Source organism: Mobula hypostoma, chromosome 15, assembly GCF_963921235.1.
Source record: "Mobula hypostoma chromosome 15, sMobHyp1.1, whole genome shotgun sequence".
NCBI classification, from domain to species: domain Eukaryota; kingdom Metazoa; phylum Chordata; class Chondrichthyes; order Myliobatiformes; family Myliobatidae; genus Mobula; species Mobula hypostoma.
This window is the reverse complement of record NC_086111.1, coordinates 50,493,424-50,516,082: the sequence shown is the minus strand read 5'-3', so window position 1 is coordinate 50,516,082 and position 22,659 is coordinate 50,493,424. Positions and strand designations below refer to the sequence as shown.

At 41.1% G+C, this 22,659-nt stretch overlaps 1 protein-coding gene across 6 annotated transcripts in view; it reads right to left on the bottom strand.

Annotated features, from left to right (window-relative positions):
• Window positions 1-6,971: 6,971 nt before the first annotated feature.
• cfap20dc (CFAP20 domain containing) overlaps window positions 6,972-22,659 on the bottom strand; it is a 488,877-nt gene continuing 473,189 nt past the window's right edge. For 5 of the 6 annotated variants that reach the window (XM_063067989.1, XM_063067990.1, XM_063067994.1 and 2 more), the window contains 2 exons: window positions 15,267-15,373; window positions 6,972-7,887 (listed from right to left, as the gene is read on the bottom strand). In XM_063067989.1, the coding sequence (XP_062924059.1) occupies window positions 7,775-7,887; window positions 15,267-15,373 (220 nt within the window). In that variant the 3' untranslated portion in view covers window positions 6,972-7,774. Of the gene's footprint in view, window positions 7,888-15,266; window positions 15,374-22,659 lie in introns of those variants that run through there. The other variant, XM_063067993.1, reaches the window with a different exon arrangement.

Genomic DNA, 22,659 nt, shown 5'->3' with positions numbered 1-22,659 from the left:
TGGCCAGTTGGCTGTCATTTAACACCCATCAAATTCTAAGCAGTATTAACTACTGTATCCTTAACATAAGAGTAAACTTTAAGAAATTTAACAAAGAAAACAAACTTTACTGAATATTATTATTACATTTTGCCTTTCCTAGGCTACTCAAAAAACACTCTGCAATGGTAAAACTTTCATTTCATATCTGACCATATAGGGGTCCTTGTTATTGATTTTAAATTTTCTTCTATAAATGACAAAGCATTTTAATCCTACTGCTGGAAGCAACTTGAGAAATACTTTAATTTTTGGCACATCTGCACAATACATGTAGAGCACTACAAGGAATAAGTTTAAATAGTAAGAAAAATGACGTCTTCCAGATCTACATTTTTTGCATAATTCAGTTTTAAGAGACACTCCTCTGTAACATGATTGCTTTGCCTTACATAGAACATAGAATAGTACAGCACTGTACAGGCCCTTCGGCCCACAATGTTGTGCCAACCCTCAAACCCTGCCTCCCATATAACCCCCCACCTTAAATTCCTCCATATACCTGTCTAGTAGTCTCTTAAACTTCACTAGTGTATCTGCCTCCACCACTGACTCAGGCAGTGCATTCCACGCACCAACTCCTCTCTGAGTAAAAAAACCTTATTTTAATATCCCCCTTGAACTTCCCACCCCTTACCTTAAAGCCATGTCCTCTGGTATTGAGCAGTGGTGCCCTGGGGAAGAGGCGCTGGCTATCCACTCTATCTATTCCTCTTATTATCTTGTACACCTCTATCATGTCTCCTCTCATCCTCCTCCTCTCCAAAGAGTAAAGCCCTAGTTCCCTTAATCTCTGATCATAATCCATACTCTCTAAACCAGGCAGCATCCTGGTAAATCTCCTCTGCACCCTTTCCAATGCTTGCACATCCTTCCTATAGTGAGGTGACCAGAACTGGACACAGTACTCCAAGTGTGGCCTAACCAGAGTTTTACAGAGCTGCATCATTACATCGCGACTCTTAAACTCTATCCCTCGATTTATGAAAGCTAACACCCCATAATCTTTCTTAACTACCCTATCTACCAGTGAGACAACTTTCAGGGATCTGTGGACATGTACCCCCAGATCCCTCTGCTCTTCCACACTACCAAGTATCCTGCCATTTACTTTGTACTCTGCCTTGGGGCTTGTCCTTCCAAAGTGTACCACTTCACACTTCTCCGGGTTGAACTCCATCTGCCACTTCTCAGCCCACTTCTGCATCCTATCAATGTCTTTCTACAATCTTAGACAATCCTCTACACTGTCTACAACACCACCAACCTTTGTGTCGTCTGCAAACTTGCCAGCCCACCCCTCTACCCCCACATCTAGGTCGTTAATAAAAATCACGAAAAGTAGTGGTCCCAGAACATATCGTTGTGGGACACCACTAGTCACAACCCTCCAATCTGAATGTACTCCCTCCACCACGACCCTCTGCCTTCTGCCAATTCTGAATCCACCTGGCCAAACTTCCCTGGATCCTATACCTTCTGACTTTCTGAATAAGCCTACCGTGTGAAACCTTGTCACAAATGCCTTACTAAAATCCACCGCACATCCACCGCACTACCCTCATCTATATGCCTGGTCACCTCCTCAAAGAACTCTATCAGGCTTGTTAGACATGATTTGCCCTTCACACAGCCATGCTGACTGTCCCTGATCAGACCATGATTCTCTAAATGCCCAGAGATCCTATCTCTAAGAATCTTTTCCAACAGCTTTCCCACCACAGACAGAAGGCTCACTGGTCTATAATTACCCGGACTATCCCTACTACCTTTTTTGAACAAGGGGACAACATTCACCTCCCTCCAATCCTCCGGTACTATTCCCGTGGACAATGAGGACATGAAGATCCTAGCCAGAGGGTCAGCAATCTCTTCCCTCGCCTTGTGGAGCAGCCTGGGGAATATTCCGTCAGGCCCCGGGGACTTATCCATCCTAACGTATTTTAACAACTCCAACACCTCCTCTCCCTTAATATCAACATGCTACAGAACATCAACCTCACTCATATTGTCCTCACCATCATCAAGTTCCCTCTCATTGGTGAATACCGAAGAGAAGTATTCATTGTGGACCTTGCTCACTTCCACAGCCTCCAGGCGCATCTTCCCACCTTTATCTCTAATTGGTCCTACCTTCACTCCTGTCATCCTTTTGTTCTTCACATAATTGAAGAATGCTTTGGGATTTTCCTTTACCCTACTTGCCAAGGCCTTCTCATGCCCCCTTATTGCTCTTCTCAGCCCCTTCTTAAGCTCCTTTCTTGCTTCCCTATATTCCTCAAAAGACCCATTTGATCCTGGCTTCCTAAACCTTGTGTATGCTGCCTTCTTCCACCTGACTAGATTTTCCACCTCACTTGTCACCCATGGTTCCTTCACCCTACCATTCTTTATCTTCCTCACCAGGACAAACTTATCCCTAACATCCTGCAAGATATTTCTAAATATCGACCACATGTCCATAGTACATGTCCCTCCAAAAACATCATCCCAATTCACACCCGCAAGCTCTAGCCTTATAATTTGCCCTTCCCCAATTAAAAGTTTTCCTGTCCTCTCTGATTCTATCCTTTTCCATGATAATGCTAAAGGCCAGGGAGCGGTGGTCACTGTCCCCCAGATGCTCACCCACTGAGAGATCTGTGACCTGATCCGGTTCGTTACCTAGTACTAGATCTAGTATGGCATTCCTCCTAGTTGGCCTGTCAACATACTGTGACAAGAATCTGTCCTGGACACACTTAACAAACTCTGCCCCATCTAAACCCTTGGAACTAATCAGGTGCCAATCAATATTAGAGAAGTTAAAGTCACCCATGATAACAACCCTGTTATTTTTGCACCTTTCCAAAATCTGCCTCCCAATCTGCTCCTCTGTATCTCTGCTGCTACCAGGGGGCCTATAGAATACCCCCAATAGAGTAATTGCTCCTTCCTGTTCCTGACTTCCACCCATACTGACTCAAAAGAGGATCCTGCTACATTACCCACCCTTTCTGTAGCTGTAATAGTATCCCTGACCAGTAATGCCACCACTCCTCCCCTTCCCTCTCTCTATCCCTTTTAAAGCACTGAAATCCAGGAATATTGAGAATCTATTCCTGCCCTGGTGCCAGCCAAGTCTCTGTCATGGTCACTACATCATATTTCCATGTCTGTATCCAAGCTCTCAGTTCATTACCTTTGTTCCTGATGTTTCTTGCATTGAGGTACACACACTTTAGCCCTTCTACCTTACTACCTTTATTCTGCTTTGAATTAAAATTTTAATTAATTTTTAATTAACCTTCTACGGGTTAATTTTATATTAAAGGTATAAAGGTGAACCTCTGCACAGAAACAAATTAAGATGAGGCACAATGTAAAAAGCACATTGAGGAAGACATTGGTTTTACAACAACAACAAAAGGATATTATATTTATTGGGACATGGAGGACAGCGAGATCAAGGTATGATCTAATCTTCTAGGACATTGATATCAAGGTAGTATTGTGTCTCTTGAATAACATTAAGGTTGGCAAGTCCTTGGGCATGATAGGATCTATCCCAGAGGGAGATGCAACAGAGGGCACTGCTGGGGGGAGGGGTGGGGGGGGGGGAAGAGAGAGAGAGAGAGAGAGAGAGAGAGAGAGAGAGAGAGAGAGAGAGAGAGAGAGAGAGAGACAGAGACAGAGACAGAGACAGAGACAGAGACAGACAGACAGACAAGGGAGGGCATTGCTGGGGCCTGGACAGGGATGTTTGTATCATCTCTATTCACAAATGAGGCCCAGATGACGGGGTTAGCCAATAGTTACTCTTTAAGAAGGGCAATAGGGATAATCCAGGAATTTATAGGCTAGTGAGCCTTACACCAGTGACAGGGAAGCTATTGAAGAGGATTCCTGGGGAAAGGATATGCATTTAAAAAGTGTGGGCCTATGCGGGATAGTCAGCCTGGCTTTGTGCAGGGCTTGCCTTGTGAACTTGATGTGTGTTTTTTGAGGAGGTAATGAAGATGATTGATAAGGGTAGGGCAATTAATGTTGTCTACACTGACTTTAGTATGATATTTGAGTAGATCCCTCATAATAGGCTGATGTAGAAGATAAGGCCACGTACAGTCTACTGTGACTTGGTAAACTGGATTCAAAATTGGCTTGGCCATAGATGACAGAGAGTAACGATGGAGTGATTTATCTTATTGGAGGTCCGTGACTGCTAGTCTTACACATGGATCACTGCTGGGACCTCTGTTTGTGGTATTATACGAAGGATTTGGACAAATATGTACAGGGGATTAGTAGGTTTGCAGATGATACAGGCTGGGATTATGGACCGTGAGAAACATTGTTAAAGGATGCAGTATATTATAGATTAGCTGGAGATATGGCCAGAAAATAGCAGATGTAAGGGGAAACTTTACAGTAAGTTGCAGGACCCTCAGGAGTATTTGTATGCTGAGAAATTTTGGGGCAAAAATTGATAGCTCATGGAAAGTGGCAACACAAGCAAATAGAGAGGAAAAGAAGGTGTACAGCTTGCTAGCGTTCATCATCAGGATACAGTGTAAAAGTCATGTTGGAGCTGGATAAAACTCTAGCTTGTCCACAATTGAAGCATTCTGTGCAGTTCTGGTCACTCTTTTAGAGTGGGAGCTTGGAGAGGGTGCAGAAGAGGTTCGTCAGGAAGTTTCTTTGATTTGAGAACTTCACCTATCAGGAGAGGTTGGAAAAATTTGAATTCTTTTCTCTGAGGTAGTGGAGGCTGAGGGGAGTCGTCATAGAAGTTCATAAAATTATGAGAGGCATAAATAGACAGTCATAGGCTACTTTCCAGGGTGGAAATGCCACATATTAGAGGCGATAGGTTTAAGATAAGAGGGGGAAGGTTTTAAGGAGATGTGGGAGGCAAGTTTTATTACATAGTGTTAGGTGCCTGGAATGTGTTGCTGGGGTTATAGTGGAAATAGATATGAGAGAGACATTTACTCAGGCATATGACATAAAGGAATGGAGGGATATGGATTATGTACAGGCAGATGGTATTAGATTAATTTAGCATCCAGGTTGACAAAGGCATTGCAGGCGTAAGGACCCATTTCTGTGATACGCTGTTCTGTTTTAGGCTAAGGAAGTTGAGTGAGCTCAAATATATGAAGCCGAAAGGTAATAACAGCAAAAAAGACTTGTATAGAAATGCTCATAAACTCTTTTATGAAAGAAGTATAACACTCTGTTATGAAGAGCAAGTCATTCCATGAAATCAAAAAGCTAAAAACCCCCAGGTGCAGATGCTCATAATTTGGTAGAAGACCTGTTCTGATGAAAGGCCATCACCTTGAAGCATGTACATTGTTTAGGCTGATTTATACTGGTGTGTCAACTCGACGCTGTAACCTACACAAGTGGCCTACGTGCGTTGTAAGCATTTATACTTGTGCTTTGGTGTGTCTGCGTCGCTCTGCAATTCAGGCACATCGCGCATGCGCACAGACCTGCCCGTGCAAGGCTTCATGGTCATGGTAGTCCTTCTCGAGGTAAACAAGTTTAAAGCAAGCATCTTTTTTCATAAAAGCGAAATGTGTCCTCCATAATTTCAGAGGTCTGTAAAGCTTTATGGAAAGCATTGCAGCCAGAGTTCCTTCCCTGCCCTTCAGTCGCCCAATGGGAAGCTATTGCAGCGTAGGAGGAAATGCGATGTTACCAAATGGACCAATCACAGTTGTAGCGGTCTGCGTTGCTGCGACGCGTAGTTACATTTTGGGAGAGGTGTGCGTCAGACTACGGCGTAGGGATCCGCGTAGGCTCTGTGTAGGGTTCGCGGCGACGCCGTCGTGTTGACACAGAAGTATAAATCAGCCTTCTGGCTCTCCTGGCTGGCTTTATCCAGCATTTTCTGTTTTCTTTCCTTTGAATTCCTGATTACCTGCTATTGGCTGGTAAGTGAAGGGCACAGTCTATGCCAGACCAGCATTATAGTCGAACCTTGATCATTCTGTGAATTAGATTTTCTGACGTGGACAAAAAGCCCTAATTTTTCGTATTATTGTGCAGTTTTTTCAAGCTACATTATTTGGAGATCAGTCCTTGGGCAAATAATTTACTACCAGGCCTCTGTCTGAGACATGAGAAACTTCTGTTTGTTACCATAAACTGGTCTAAGCAGATGTAAGCTTAGATTGATTGAAAAAAAAGTATCTGTTGTCTGACCTTTAAAATTGTCAAGTCACCTGTTGATATTACGCATTAGTGACAATTAGAATTGTGCATTAAATTATAACTTGCACTCTTCCTTCACACCATATTTGGTGTAGCTTTGGGCAGTGTATCAGAAACATTTTGCTGCATAGTCTGACTTACATGACATCCAGTATTCAGTGTTCTAGAATACGTACCTGATGATCTTTGTGTCTCTTAAAGGATCTTCTCTGCACTTTCATATTAAACTATGTCCTCAATAGCCTAGACAGGAATCTTTAAAAGCAACTTGAGAGAATATTTCCAAATAGGGAAGTAGACATTTTACAGTCCCTCTCTTGTGGAACTAGGAAAAAGTCACTTTAGGTTTACATAGTCTGGTTCTCTTCTCTCTCCAAGATGTGTTTGAGGATTTGGTTTTGCATCACTGACTGCCAAATTTCTAAATGGGCTGATCTGGTACTTGGGCACTTAATTGGTTTCTGCAGCTCACTGGTTTTATGCAGATGAAGTTGAAGTGATGGGGCTTGGAAAATATCCTTCCAGCACTGCCAGTTTCTTATAGACCTTACCTTCACACTTAACGAATCAAGGACGGAACGTCAGCAGAATTTATTTTTCAAATGTACTCACTCATCAGATATGAAGAGGAGAACTAGTGCTACTTTGCATTTTAAACATCCTATCTTATCCTTCTTGGCTACTTCTAATAAAGGAATTATGAAAATCAAGTAATTTTGCATTTTGTGATCTGGAAGATAATCCTCTTTATTCAGTTGTAGATTCTGTATCTAAACGATTCCTTTTAAAGTGATGTCACATACACACCAAAGAGTTACGTGTTTAAATTGAAAATGATTTTTTTCTGAAATATTTATGATCAGATGTCTATCAGCTTACTAATATTAACAGAAACCAGCATTATATTGTATCAATGTAGGTACAAAAAAACGCAAACCAAAATTGCCAAGAAATTCAACCCTACTTAGTACTTCTTAATATATTACAGTCAAATCAACACATTCTACTCTGCCTCTGAAATATATTCCTTGGATTATTAGGCCAAATACACCAGGCTGAGATGATTTATGTGTCAACTACTGGTGAATTTCAAGGCAACTATTAATTTATTTCTATTAATAATGTATGCAAAGTTCATTTCTTCAATTTGACTATTTAACAATGGCCATAAAGTATTATTTTGTTAATAATAATAATTTTTTTGTAAAATTCAATATAAGGCATGGGTCACGCCAACCACACACACGAGAAAATACAAATGTGTACATGACATCGCAGAGAGAAACATGAAAATGTAGAACTATGGAATGTGTGCAGACACCTGACTAAAGGAAGGCAAAGTGCTTTCTTTCATGTCGAAGAGCTGCTGCAGTTCTCAGATGGCTACCTCTATGTCTGTATCACTCAGCCTTCTTCTGATTGGAGTATTCCCATTTTACAATGGTTGCCAGGATTTACTTTGAAACAAAAATCCTCTTGCAGCTTAAGCCGTTGCTATGCAACAGTGATACTTCAAAGTCCTCAATTTTTAAATTCATGCCAGTTCGTAGTATTTTCCCGTTTTTGGATCGAAGTAACAATTCAAACAGGGATCATATAACAAATCCAGTACTTCATCCTGATCTTCTGTAACACTGGCTGTGTCATCTGTCAAATATAACAGAATTCTATGATGAAGCATGTGAAAACATTATACTCTCTTGATGAAATATCTGCCTCGATACTATATGGAGTTGTTCTTTTACTCTTTTTGGCAAAGCACATAAAAATCTTTAGGAATCAAAACAAATAAATGCTCCTTCACGTGAAAAACATCAAATAGTTTGCACATTGTGTTGAATACCACTTATATTGATAATTTAGCAAAAGCAAATATTGCTTCTTTTAGAGACACAGAACAAGGTCCTTCAGTCCATATGTGTTCATACCAAACAACATGTACATTCAGGCTAATCCCATTTCCCGGCATTTGGCTAATTTTTTAAAGTTATGATCTGGAAGATAATTCTCTTTATTCAGTTATAGTTTTGCTATCTAAATGCTTCATTTTAAAAGTGTTGTCACATACACACCAAAGAGTTATGTGTTTGAATAAAAATGTTATTGTTTTTCTGAAATACTTATGATCAAATGCCAAACACTCAATGTTTGACAACATTCCTTCTTTTTGTCATCCATACACCTGGTCACATACATCTCAAATATATCAATTGTACCTGCCTCAACCACTTTCTCGGGCAGCTGGTTCCATATATCTATTACTGTGTAAAAATGTTGTCTCTCAGGTTCTTATTAAACCCTTTACCCTCCAACTCTAAAACTATGTTGTCTAGTTTTTGGTTCCCCAACCCTGGAAAAAAGACAATTCACCCTGTCTTTTCATTGCTACCATCAAGGAGGTGGTACAGGAGCTTGAAGACGCACACTCAATGTTTCAGGAGCAGCTTCTACCCCTCCACCATCAGATTTCGGAATAGATAATGAATTCAGGTTCACTACCTCTTTACTTTTTTTTACTTTTTGTTTTGTACTCATTTAATTTAATTATACATGCATTTTTCTTATTGTAATAATATAATAAATATATCAATTGTAATGAACTGCTATGGCAAGACATCAAGTTTCACAACCTATGCTAGTGATATTAAACCTAATTTTGATTCTGATTCTTTGCCCAGATGAGTTATACAGTATACCACCATGGAATTTCCTATGGAAATTTGAAGGAACGAAGGCCTACCCTGTCTAATGTCTCCTATAAATTAGTCCGTCAAATCCCGGTAAATCTTTTTTCCACACTTTCCAGTTTAAAAGGCACCTTCTTCCTTTCTAAAACTGAGCACGGCGCTCCAAATGTGGCCTCACCAATGTGTTGCACCATTACAACATAACCTCTTAATTTGTATATTCATTGCCCTGACTGATAAAGGCCAGCATGCCAAAAGCCTTCTTCCCTGCCCCGTCTCCCTGTGGCTCCAATCTGAGTAGTCCCGTTGTCCAAGGGTGCCCTTTTCCACAAATGTACCCAGGTCCTTCAATTCAATATAAAATTCATACTTGGATTTGTCCTTATCAGAATTAAATTCCATTTGTCCACAGCCCACCTACCTAGCTGCTTATGATCCTGCTGTCGTTCTTGATACACCTCTCCAGTCCATGTCACCATCTACTTTAGTGTTATTTGCAAATCTACAAACTATTCTTCAAAATATCCCCATTCAGGTTATTAACACAGATGACAAATAACAATGGGCCCAGCACTGATTCCTTATCACAAACCCCCAGTCTGAGAAAAATCCCTGTTTCCAATTATCTAGCCCATTTCGTATCCTGTTTACTAGCTCTCTTTGGATGCCAAGTGATCTAACCTTCTGGACTGCCTACCATGAGGAACCTTAACAAAAACCTTCCTGAAATCCACACATATTACCTCTACCACAACATCCCCCCTCACCTCATCACTTTATTCAAAAAACTCAATCAAATTTGTAAGACAATATTTCCCATGCACAAATTCATGTTGGTTATCCCTAATCAATCCCTATATTTCTAAATGTAAGCATATCTTATCAGAATGCTTTCCAGCAACTTACCTGCCATGGATAATTGGAAAAGGGGTCTATAATTAGCAGATCAGTCTTTACAGCCCTTCTTAAAGAAAGGTACAACATTGGCTATCCACTATCTCTGCACCTCAGCATTGTATAGTGGTTGCAAATATTTCAGCGAGGACTCTCCAATTTCTTCTTAAAGCTTCCTATAGTGTTCTTGGATATGCCTTGTGCAGAAGGTTGTCATTGGTTACAATGGGACATTGATAGGATGCAGAGCTGGCTGAGAAGAAAGGTGTGAAGTGACTCACTTTGGAAGGTTGAACTTGAAGGCAGAAAACAAGGTTAATGGCAGGATTCTTAACAGTAGGGAGCTATTACAACACAGGGTTTTCTGGAGTTCGGAGATCAATGCCGGCACTGTTCTGTAGGGAGTCTCTCTACATCCTCCCCATAGGTTTTCCCCTGGGTGCTTCAGTTTCTTTCCACAGTCCAAAGATGTACCAGGTAGGTTAATTGGTTATTGTAAATTGTCCCGTGATTAGCTTAGGGTTATTCGGGTTTGTCTGGGATTGCTGGAGTGGCAAGGCTCGAAGGGCTGGAAGGGCCCACACCTCGTTGTATCACTAAAATTAAAATAAATTCTAAAGTAGGGAGGAAGAGAGGGACCTCGAGGTTCACGTCCATAGATCTCTCAAAGTTGCAGCACAAGTAAGATAGGCTGGTTAAGAAGGTGTGTGGTGTGTTAGCTTTTATTTGTTAGGGGACTGAGTTCAAGAACTGTGAGATAATGTTGCAGCTCTTTAAAACTCTGGTTAAACCATTCCTGGAGTATTGTGTTAATTTCTGGTCACCTCATTATAGGAAGGGTGGTGAAGTTTCAGAGAGGGCAGAAACCAGAATGCTGTCTGAATTAGAGAGCATGTCCTATGGGGACAGGTTGAGCGAACAAGAGCTTTTTTCTTTAGAGGGAAGGAAGATGAGAGGAGACTTGACAGGGGTGCACCAGATGATAAAGAGGCATAGATAGAGTGGGCAGCCAAGGACTAATACAAGGGGGCATAGTATTAAGGTGTTTGTCAGAAAGTTTAGGGGGATCTCAGTAGTTTTCTTTTTAAGCAGAGTGGTAGGTATGTGGAATGCACTGCCAGGGGTGATGGTAGAGGCAGATTCATTAGGCCCATTTAAAAGACTCAAATAGGCACATGAATGAAAGAAACATGGGAGGCTATGTGGGAGGGAAGGGTTAGATTGATCTTGGAGAGGTTAAAGGGTTGGTACAACATGGTAGGGCGAAGGGCCTGTACTGTGCTGTATAGTCCCCTATGTTCTATGTTCTATTTACCTCTCCACTGTAATACTGCTTCTAAACCATCTACATTAATGTTACCAGGTTCAAAATCTTCACATATTTCTTTATATTAAAAACAACTTTGACAACTCTGCCCATCGCCACACACTGTGGTCCGTAAGGGGTCTTGTTCTCCCCTAACTCATTCTTCCTCCCTTAGTGTACTTTAAAAAAATCTCAGGATTGTCTTTAATTTTTTCATGGCTCCCCTACTTTCCTTCTTGAATGTAGCAGCTTTCTCTTTTACTTTGACTGGAATATGTAGTCCTTGAACTCTTACTATCTCTTTTAAAGACCTCCCACTTGCCTGAGGTCCCTTTGCCTGCAAACAACCTAGCCTAATCAGCATTTGCAAGCACTCATTTAATATCATCAAATTCCTTCTTCCCAATTCAGAAGTAGAGCCTGTGGACCCATTCTGTCCATTTCCATAAATATTTTAATGCTAATGGAATATGGTCAATGGTCCCAAAGTGCTCCTTTACCATGTCCTCACTCATTTGCCCTTCCTTATTTCCCAGGAGTAGATGAAGCTTTGCTGTAATAATTTTCCAAATATCTTTGAGATCCAAAATTCAACATTCACGTGTGCAATATTTTCAGGTGGAGGACATCCTGCAGGACCGGCTCAGAATTTCAATTCAAGTAGGGCTGGTAAGATCATTGCAAGAGAACATGAAGTTCAAATAACAATTATATAACAGATTATAAACCATACTACAAGACAGGACACAGAGATATGGGCAGTTTAAGTAAACTGAACAAATTAAAAGTAGCTATTGCTAATCCATTCAGGCAACTGAGGTATATTATATTTTTGAAACATTTGTAATTGTTATTTGTGTAAGAATTCTACACTTACTATAAAACTGATACTTCTTTGAGAAATATTTATTGCTCACTGAATAATTCCTACACTTCCAATTTAAACAAATCAATGCAGGATGTCATATCTTTGAGATGATATTATAAGGCAGTTGAAAGTAAAATTTTGCAATGACGTGTATCTCATCAGCACAGAGATTGAAATCATTTGATTTATACTGCAAGTTTTGAAGTCTTTGTACAAACTGGAGCGCTTCAGTAATGAAAATGAAGGAGGCATTTACATTGCACTTACTGATCTGAAGCTAATCCATGCAGCTCAATTTTAAGCCAGCTAGAACCTTGTATAAGTCATCATACTCACCCTGTCTGGTTAGAATTTTGATTATTCTGTTTAGCTCTATGAGTACCCAGACTTAAGCATGGATAGGATTAATTCCCAAAATCTAAATAAATTAATGTGCAGCATGCAGGGAGGATAAAAACTCCCAATTCTGAAACAGATAAACTGAAATCAGGTGGTTTATGGACTGGGCAGGGTTTCAATTGGGTTTTAGAATTCAGTGCGTATATAGTATATGCAAAACCAAACTGCAGGTTCTTTTAAGAAACCATCATTCACAAGGCCTAATGTTAATTTGAATTTATTTTGCTTATTTAACTTGCTTTTTAAATGAAAATTCAACCAAAGCCAAATATGCTGTGTGGTGAAATCTTAAGAAAATCATTTCAATTTTAAGATGAATATTTAGTTGTTATTTATCTCAGTACAAGTCAAAAGTACTCCAATTAACCATTTCTAATCTGCAGAATTTTGGTAATATTTTCAGATTAAATACTGAGCATTAAAATAAATGGTAAACAATTAATAGAAAAGGTGAAAAATTAAAAAAGATGCTCCTTTAAAGAAAAAAAATTATAATAATTCTGAATATATTTCATCCTATTCACAAATTTCTGGACTTTACATTCTGAATGTGAAGCCCAGCTTCAAGATATGCCCGGATTTACAGTGGTTTACAATAGATAGAAGCTAAAATGTGAAGATTAAGATTGCTGATTTGGATTCTCTCCCAATATGTGACATTCTAAATAAAATCTGCTGCCAATAGCTTGGGAAAGCTCAGGTAAACATCCTTCAATTACTTCATCTCAGAAGTTCTAAAACAAAGTTAGAGTCAGCCAATTACAGAAAGCCCAGACTTCACCAGGAATGAGTACAATGATTACTAAAGATTGTGTATAAATACACTTAAAGTTATAGTATAATTTGAAGAAAGATTGAAAAAGGATCTAGTGCATTTCTGGTTTATATAACGAATAAACTCTCCTCAGGCTTCCAGCTGGGTACAGATATCAGAATTACAAAGTTTTATACTTAGATACTTAGTGTGAAATTACTTAAAATTAAAAATTGGCGATTGTAGGGATGACTTGCAGTGGACTGAAGCTTAAGCATGTAGATATTAAGGAAGAGGATGTGTCAGAGCTTTTGGAAAATATCAAGTTGGATAAGTCACCGGGACCAGACAGGATGTAACCCAGGCTACTGTGGGAAGCGAGGGAGGAGATTGCTGAGCCTCTGCCAATAACCTTTGCATCATCAATGAGGATGGGAGAGATTCTAAGGATTGGAGGGTTGTGGATGTTGTTCCCTTATTCAAGAAATGGAGTAGAAATAGCCCAGGAAATTATAGACCAGTGAGTCTTACTTCAGTAAGTTGATGGAGAAGATCCTGAGAGGCAGGATTTATGAACATTTGGAGAGGCATAATATGATTAGGAATAGTCAGCACGGCTTTGTCAAAGGCAGGTCGTGCCTTATGAACCTGATTGAATGTTTTGAGGATGTGACGAAGGTAGAGCCGTAGATGTAGTGTATATGAATTTCAGCAAGGCCTTTGATAAGGTACCCCATGCAACGCTTATTGAGAAAGTAAGGAGGAATGGGATCCAAGGGAACATTGCTTTGTAGATCCAGAATTGGCTTGCCTACAGAAGGCAAAGAGTGGTTGTAGACGGGTCATATTCTGCATGGAGGTTGGTGACCAGTGGTGTGCCTTAGGGATCTGTTCTGGGACCCCTCCTCTTCGTGATTTTTATAAATGACCTGGATGAGGAAGTGGAGGGATAGGTTAGTAAATTTGCTGATGACACAAAGGTTGGGGGTGTTGTGGATAATGTAGAGGGCTACCAGAGGTTACAACGGGACATTGATAGGATGCAAAACTGGGCTGAGAAGTGGCAGATGGAGTTCAACCCAGATAAGTGTGAGGTGGTTCATTTTGGTAGGTCAAATATGATGGCAGAATATAACATTAATGGTAAGACTCTTGGCAGTGTGGAGGATCAGAGGGATCTTGGGGTCCGAGTCCACAGGACACTCAAAGCTGCTGCGCAGGTTGACTCTGTGGTTGAGAAGGCATACGGTGCATTGGCCTTCATCAATCGTGGGATTGAGTTTAAGAGTGAAGAGGTAATGTTGCAGCTATATAGAACCCTGGTCAGACCCCACTTGGAGTACTGTGCTCATTTCTGGTCACCTCACTATAGGAAGGACATGGAAACCATAGAAAGGGTGCAGAGGAGATTTACAAGGATATTGCCTGGTTTGGGGAGCATGCCTTGTGAGAATAGGTTGAGTGAACTCAGCCTTTTCTCCTTGAAGCGACAGAGGATGAGAGGTGACTTGATAGAGGTATACAAGATAATGAGAGGCATTGATCGTGTGGATAATCAGAGGCTATTTCCCAGGACTGAAATGGCTAGCACGAGAGGACATAGTTTTAAGGTGCTTGGAAGAAGGTACAGAGGAGATGTCAGGGGTAAGTTTTTTATGCAGAGAGTGGTGAGTGTGTGGAATGGGCTGCTGGTGGCGGTGGTGGAGACGGAAACGATAGTGTCCTTTAAGAGACTCCTGGATGGCTACATGGAGCTTAGAAAAATAGAGGGCTATGTGTAAAGCCCAGATAGTTCTAAGGTAGGGACATGTTTGGCACAGCTTTGTGGGCCGAAGGGCCTGTATGGTGCTGTAGGTTTTCTTTTTTTCTATGTTTAATAATAGTTCCTATATTTTCCTGAATAAATCTCTCAGAGTATATAGATATCATGTTTTATGTAGAAAGTGTTTAATAACTATAACCAATGCTTGTATCTATATGGTCAGGTAAAGGTTTACATAATTGCAGTCATCTGTTGGAGATTATATACATCCTGGTGTACTCTGTTTCATTGATGTAAGTTTGGTAAACTTTTGCTCTATTAAATCACTGAGCACAACAAATAAGAAACAATCTTACTGTTTAAGTCTTGAAGATGAAATGGTTGTCTGGGTGAAATATTTTTCTGGTCCTTCATCTGTTCACTGGGCAGAATGATGGGAGGACTGAAAATATTACCCCAGTCACTGAAATCAAGCAGAAATAATAATTAAATTTTAATTATGATTAGTATGGTGCAAAAGATAAACTACTAGAAGAACTCAGCAGGTCAAGCAGTATCTGTGGAGGCAAAAAAATTCAAGTTGAGACCCTGCATCAGGACTGAGCGTTTGGAGATAAGAAAAGTGTAGGATCTCTAGGTTCTTTTAGGATCTCTAAATTCTTTTAGGAATCCAAGAATGAGTGAAAACTTGTTGCTTCAATGACTGTTTTTTTAAAGTTTAAACAAAGGAACAGATAGAGAACAAGGAGCAAAGAAAACAAAAAAAGTAAGATTAACCACATTCCTAAGATAGAAGAATCCAATCAAAAGTCACAGTCAGAGCACATGTGTTAAATGCTAATACTTAGCCAATGAAAAATGAAAAGGTGGCAAACAATTATGTAATTGCTATACCACATTTTCCACCAGTAGGAGGAGACAAAACACCACATATTGTGAAAATACACGCGTTTGTTAAAAATACAAATCATGTATCAGTAAAAACTACGATTTTAATCTTAAATTAATTCAACTAATATCTTATCCAAAACATAAAAAACAACTGATTCTAACAACAAGTATGTAGAGAAAAGGGAAGGGTGAAACAGGCTGATAAGTGATAGGTGGATTGGAGAAAGTAAGGATGATGGGCAAATGGGGAAAAATTGTAGAGGGGATAGGAAGGATGAACCAAGGGAGAATAAACCCATGTAGAACGATATGTGGGTGACTGGCAGCTGAAACCACATGGGGGGGGAGTGATGAGTCTTAGTATGCTGGGGATGGGGGAAGAGGATTGAAATAGTGAACAAAGGGACAGACACCATGGGTGAATGTGAGGGAATAGGAAAAGAACACAGAGTTGGGTTAGCTGAAACCTGAAAATTCAATGTTGATACATTCACGCAGTGGGGTAGCCAGGAAATATGAGGTGCTATTCTTCTAGTTTGTGTTTGACCTCATGGTGGCTGTGGAGAAGGCTGAGGGTAGAGAGGTCAGTGTGGATATGCGAAGGAGCGTTGAATTGACAAGCAACCAGAAACTCAAGACAGCCATTGCAGACAGAGCACATGTACTCTACAAAATGGCTGCCAAAGTCATATCACAGGCATAAGTACTATAGACCAGGTTGGAGGAGGTGTACGTGAATCTCCACTTCTCTCAGAAGAATTTTTTAGGATGGTGATGAGATAGAAGGTGTCAGAATAAGTGTTTCACCTCCTATGGGGGTTGAAGGGAGAAGTGCCAAAGACAGGGAGGGGTGGGTGTGGAGGGATGACTAGAGCTGGGAGGCACAGAGGGAATGTACATCAGAAAGGGTGAGGAGAGGGAAAAATGGGACTGGTGGTGGGATCTTGTTGAAGCTGGCAGAAGTGAAAGAAGAATAATATGCTGCATGCAGAGACTAGTGTGGTGAAAGGTAGGGATCAGGAGAACTCTGTCTTTGTGTTGTCTGGAGGCAGGGAGGGTCTGAGAGCAGAAATGTAGGAAATGGAGGAAGTGAAGCCATGCTTTCTGAAGGAGGTCATTTGAGAAGTTCAAGTAAGGTGGCTGGGGTCGGGTAATTGGAAGATGTCAAAATGATGGAGGGTATGCAACATCTTGGATGAAGGTGGGAAGATTCTTGATAAGGGGAGATGGGATAATGTCAGGGCACAATGAGATAAATTTGGTGGAACAATAGCAGGCAGAAGCAATAGGTCTACCAGAGAAGTCCTGTTTCTGGATATTAGTGTCTTCATGATTAGTAAACTTGTGTCGTGGAACTGTGTTTCTGCAATGTGATAATTCTTGTATTTTTCAAGGATGAGAAATTACACTTTAAATAGGAAGTAATCCTTCTGCCAATGATCCTTGAGCTTCTATATCTGAAATCTCCTATTAGCACTCTCATTGGATGAACTTAATTATTTATTAGTTAGGCTGTTTACAGCATTGACTGCCCTTAGAATCCTGACAATAGAAATGGAGTTAAATCCAACAACCTATAATGACATTAAAATATATTCTACCACAATATTATACTAATAAAGTAATTCATTGAAAATGTGCAAATTGTCAGAAAATAAATAAATGGATTTACAGTTTCGTGATGACTTAAACCCAATGCAACCACTTTAATGCTTCTTTTCTTAAGGACAAGCTGGTAAATTCAAAGGTTATAAAAGACCAATGCAAGAAATTAACACCCTGTGGCAGATGGGGTAAAAAAACAGGTATGTTACTCCATTTTAATTTTATTAGCTATAAGGAGAGGATTGTAATACGAAGTTAGTATAAATAACTTAGACTAAATAATAAACCACAGAATTTTTAATAAAAATTCTAATAAAAGTAGTGATATAAAAAATTCCAAGATATTCAGAAACAGAAGAGATTCTGCAATGCTGGAAATCTTGAGTAACACACAGATAATGCTGGAGGAACTCAGTAAGTCAGGCATCTATGAAGGGGTATAAAGAGTAAACACTAAGACCCTTAATCAGGACTGTTGTGTCTTTGCAACTACATATCAATTAAATAAAAATAAGCATGCATTAACTGGTGTATTTACATTGCAGCGGGAGAGAAAGAAAAAGAGAGGGGGGAGAGTAAACAATGTGCATGGCATGCGTGGACAACAGATCAATATGCAGTGCTAAGGGAGGGGAGTGTTATTGCTCCTCCTTTAGATTAACGCAACATAAAACTGTATATCTACAAAACATTCAATTTCCCTTTCATAAACCCATATTCCAGATAAACAGACTTTCACAATAACAGCCCATAACTAACTTCACTATACTGAAGATTCAGTCTTTTGGGTGGCGCTCTATTTCTTTCTGGATTGCGCCTCTGGACCTGTGGAGTGACATCAGGTTTGGCAGGTGTCTTGTCTAAGACAATGTTCTCGGTTGCTGGTGTCACATTGCTGTCAGTGACATGATCATCACTGAGAGATAAGTCCAATCACTGCAATGTGTCCATCTTGTTGGATGCATTCAGCTCAGGTGTGTTCTTTAGTTCATTTAGTTGATTTTGTAGAACCGTAACTATTTTGTTGAACGTCTTGCTTGCTGGCTTTGCAGGAGTTACTAGGTTGTGTAAGAGGCTCTACGTTCTAGCACCCATTAAGCTAAGAAGCGTGAAGGCTTTCCTTTCCTCTCCACATCGTTCGCAATACAACAGAGTTCAATTCTCTCACTGCACGACTCCCAGCCTCCATTAGCACTATCGAATTCGTCAACTTTCCCGACTGAAGCCATCATCTTCTTATTTTCACTTTAACTTTACTAGAGGATTGGGAAACTTTTAAAGAGCAACAGAAGATAACTAAAAAGGCAATACGGGGAGAAAAGATGAGGTACGAAGGTAAGCTAGCCAAGAATATAAAGGAGGATAGTAAAAGCTTCTTTAAGTATGTGAAGAGGAAAAAGTTAGTTAAGACCAAAGTTGGGCCCTTGAAGACAGAAACAGGTGAATTTATTATGGGGAACAAAGAAATGGCAGACGAGTTGAACAGGTACTTTAGATCTGTCTTCACTAGGGAAGACACAAACAATCTCCCAGATGTAATCAACAGGAATTTTGCAGATGCTGAAAATTCAAGCAACACACATCAAAGTTGCTGGTGAACGCAGCAGGCCAGGCAGCATCTCTAGGAAGAGGTACAGTCGACGTATCACGCCGAGACCCTTCGTCAGGACTAACTGAAGGAAGAGTTAGTAAGAGATTTGAAAGTGGGAGGGGGAGGAGGAGATCCAAAATGATAGGAGAAGACAGGAGGGGGAGGGATGGAGCCAAGAGCTGGACAAGTGATTGGCAAAGGGGATACGAGAGGATCATGGGACAGGAGGTCCGGGAAGAAAGACAGGGGGGGGGGGGGAACCCAGAGGATGGGCAAGGGGTATAGTCAGAGGGACAGAGGGAGAAAAAGGAGAGTGAGAGAAAGAATGTGTGTATAAAAATAAATAACAGATGGGGTACGAGGGGGAGGTGGGGCATTAGCGGAAGTTAGAGAAGTCGATGTTCATGCCATCAGGTTGGAGGCTACCCAGACGGAATATAAGGTGTTGTTCCTCCAACCTGAGTGTGGCTTCACCTTTACAGTAGAGGAGGCCGTGGATAGACATGTCAGAATGGGAATGGGATGTGGAATTAAAATGTGTGGCCACTGGGAGATCCTGCTTTCTCTGGCGGACAGAGCGTAGGTGTTCAGCAAAGCGGTCTCCCAGTCTGCGTCGGGTCTCGCCAATATATAGAAGGCCACATTGGGAGCACCGGCATATTCTTTCTCTCACTCTCCTTTTTCTCCCTCTGTCCCTCTGACTATACCCCTTGCCCATCCTCTGGGTTCCCCCCACCCCCCGTCTTTCTTCCCGGACCTCCTGTCCCATGATCCTCTCGTATCCCCTTTGCCAATCACCTGTCCAGCTCTTGGCTCCATCCCTCCCCCTCCTGTCTTCTCCTATCATTTTGGATCTCCCCCTCCCCCTCCCACTTTCAAATCTCTTACTAACTCTTCCTTCAGTTAGTCCTGACGAAGGGTCTCAGCCTGAAACGTCGACTGTACCTCTTCCTAGAGATGCTGCCTGGCCTGCTGTGTTCACCAGCAATTTTGATGTGTGTTCCCAGATGTAATAGTGGCCAGAGAACCTAAGGTAAAGGAGGAACTGAAGGAAATTCGCATTAGGCAGAAAATGGTGTTGGATAGACTGATGGGACTGAAGGCTGATAAATCCCCAGGGCCTGATGGTCTGCACCTCAGGGTACTTAAGGAAGTGGCTCTAGAAATCGTGGATGCATTGGTAATCATTCTCCAGTGTTTTACAGATTAAGGATCAGTTCCTGTTGATCGGAGGGTAGCTAATTTTATCACACTTTTTAAGAAAGGAGCGAGAGAGAAAACAGGGAATTATAGACCAGTTAGCCTTACATCAGTGGTGGGGAAGATGCTGGAGTCAATTATAGAAGATGTAATAGCGGCACATTTGGATAGCAGTAACAGGATTGGTCCGAGTCAGCATGGATTTACGAAGGGGAAATCGTGCTTGACTAATCTTCTGGAATTTTTTGAGGATGTAACTATGAAAATGGACAAGGGAGAGCCAGTGGATGTAGTGTACCTGGACTTTCAGAAAGCCTTTGATAAGGGCCCACATAGGAGATTAGTGGGCAAAATTGGAGGACATGGTATTGGGAGTAGGGTACTGACATGGATAGAAAATTGGTTGGCAGACAGGAAACAAAGAGTAGGGATTAACGGGTCCTTTTCAGAATGGCAGGCAGTGACTAGTGGGGTACCGCAAGACTCAGTGCTGGGACTGCAGCTGTTTACAATATACATTAATGATTTAGATGAAAGGATTAACAGTAACATTAGCAAATTTGCAGATGACACAAAGCTGGGTGGCAGTGTGAAATGTGAGGAGGATGTTATGAGAATGCAGGGTGACTTGGACAGGTTGGTTGAGTGGGCAGATGCAGTTTAATGTGGATAAATGTGAGGTTATCCACTTTGGTGGCAAGAACAGGAAGGCAGATTACTATCTGAATGGTGTCAAGTTAGGAAAAGGGGAAGTACAACGAGATCTAGGTGTCCTTGTTCATCAGTCACTGAAAGTAAGCAAGCAGGTACAGCAGGCAGTGAAGAAAGCTAAGGGCATGTTGGCCTTCATAACAAGGGGAGTTGAGTATAGGAGCAAAGGGGTCCTTCTGCAGTTGTACAGGCCCCTGGTGAGAACACACCTGGAGTATTGTGTGCAGTTTTGGTCTCCAAATTTGAGGAAGGACATTCTGAGTATTGAGGGAGTGCAGCGCAGGTTTATGAGGTTAATTCCTGGCAGGACTGTCATATGTTGAAAGATTGGAGCGAGTGGGCTTGTATACACTGGAATTTAGAAGGATGAGAGGGGATCTGATTGAAACATATAAGATTATTAAGTGACACACATCAAAGTTGCTGGTGAACGCAGCAGGCCAGGCAGCATCTCTAGGAAGAGGTACAGTCTCTTCCTAGAGATGACTGTACCTCTTCCTAGGGATGCTGCCTGGCCTGCTGCGTTCACCAGCAACTTTGATGTGTGTTGCTTGAATTTCCCACATCTGCAGAGTTCCTGTTGTTTAGATTATTAAGTGATTGGACACGCTAGAGGCAGGAAACATGTTCTTGATGTTGGGGGAGTCCAGAACCAGAAGCCACAGTTTAAGAATAAGGGGTAGGCCATTTAGAACGGAGTTGAGGAAAAACTTTTTCACCCAGAGAGTTGTGGATCTGTGGAATGCTCTGCCTCAGAAGGCAGTGGAGGCCAATTCTCTGGATGGATGCTTTCAAGAAAGAGTTAGATAGAGCTCTTAAAGATAATGGAGTCAAGGGATATGGGGAGAAGGCAAGAACGGGGTACTGATTGTGGATGATCAGCCATGATAACAGTGAATGGTGGTGCTGGCTCGAAGGACTGAATGGCCTACTTCTGCACCTATTGTCTATTGTCTATAGCTACTAGTTGTGCGTCTTTCACTGTGTACTGTGCACTGTTACTCATGCGTCCCTTTGTTAACATCCGTGATGACTTTCCCGTACTGATTTCCTCTCACTGTCTCGTCCCGTAACTGTCAGTGCAGTTGGTGATATTCTCTGACATTCAGATTCATACTCATCGTCGATTTGTTGTATCCTTGCTACTACATATCAATTAAATAAAAGCACACATGCGGGAGCTGGCTTTAACTGGTGTATTCACATTGCAGTGAGAGAGACAGAGAGAGAGAGAGAGAAAGAGAGAGAGAGAGAGATCGATCAATACGCATGTGAAGACAACAGATCGATATGCAGGGCTAAGGGGAGTCATTGCTCGAAAAGAAATGAATACATTACAAGGATGGAAGAATTGTCTTGGCCCAAAATGACAGCTGTGTATTCCCCTCCATAGATGCTGCCTGACTTGCTCAGCTCCTCCAGCACTTTGTGTGTGCTTCCCAAGTATCCAGTTGGAAATTGCATCATTATTCATTAAAATTGGAGAGTTGTATTTTAAAGTAGAAAACCTGAACGAATTTCTTATACATTCATATCCATCAAACATTGCAATTAAAGCAAACATGCTTACTCGGATACAAAATGTGTTGTTCCTCAAAGACTACAAAATCCTGCTCAACTTTTACAGATCAAAATGGGTCACGAGATACCAAATGGATTATGTCATTTAAAAGGCTTCACATCTAACCACTTTGCATTTTAGCTTTGATTTCACCTATTTTCTTTTCATTCTTGACGTGATTGTTTTAAAC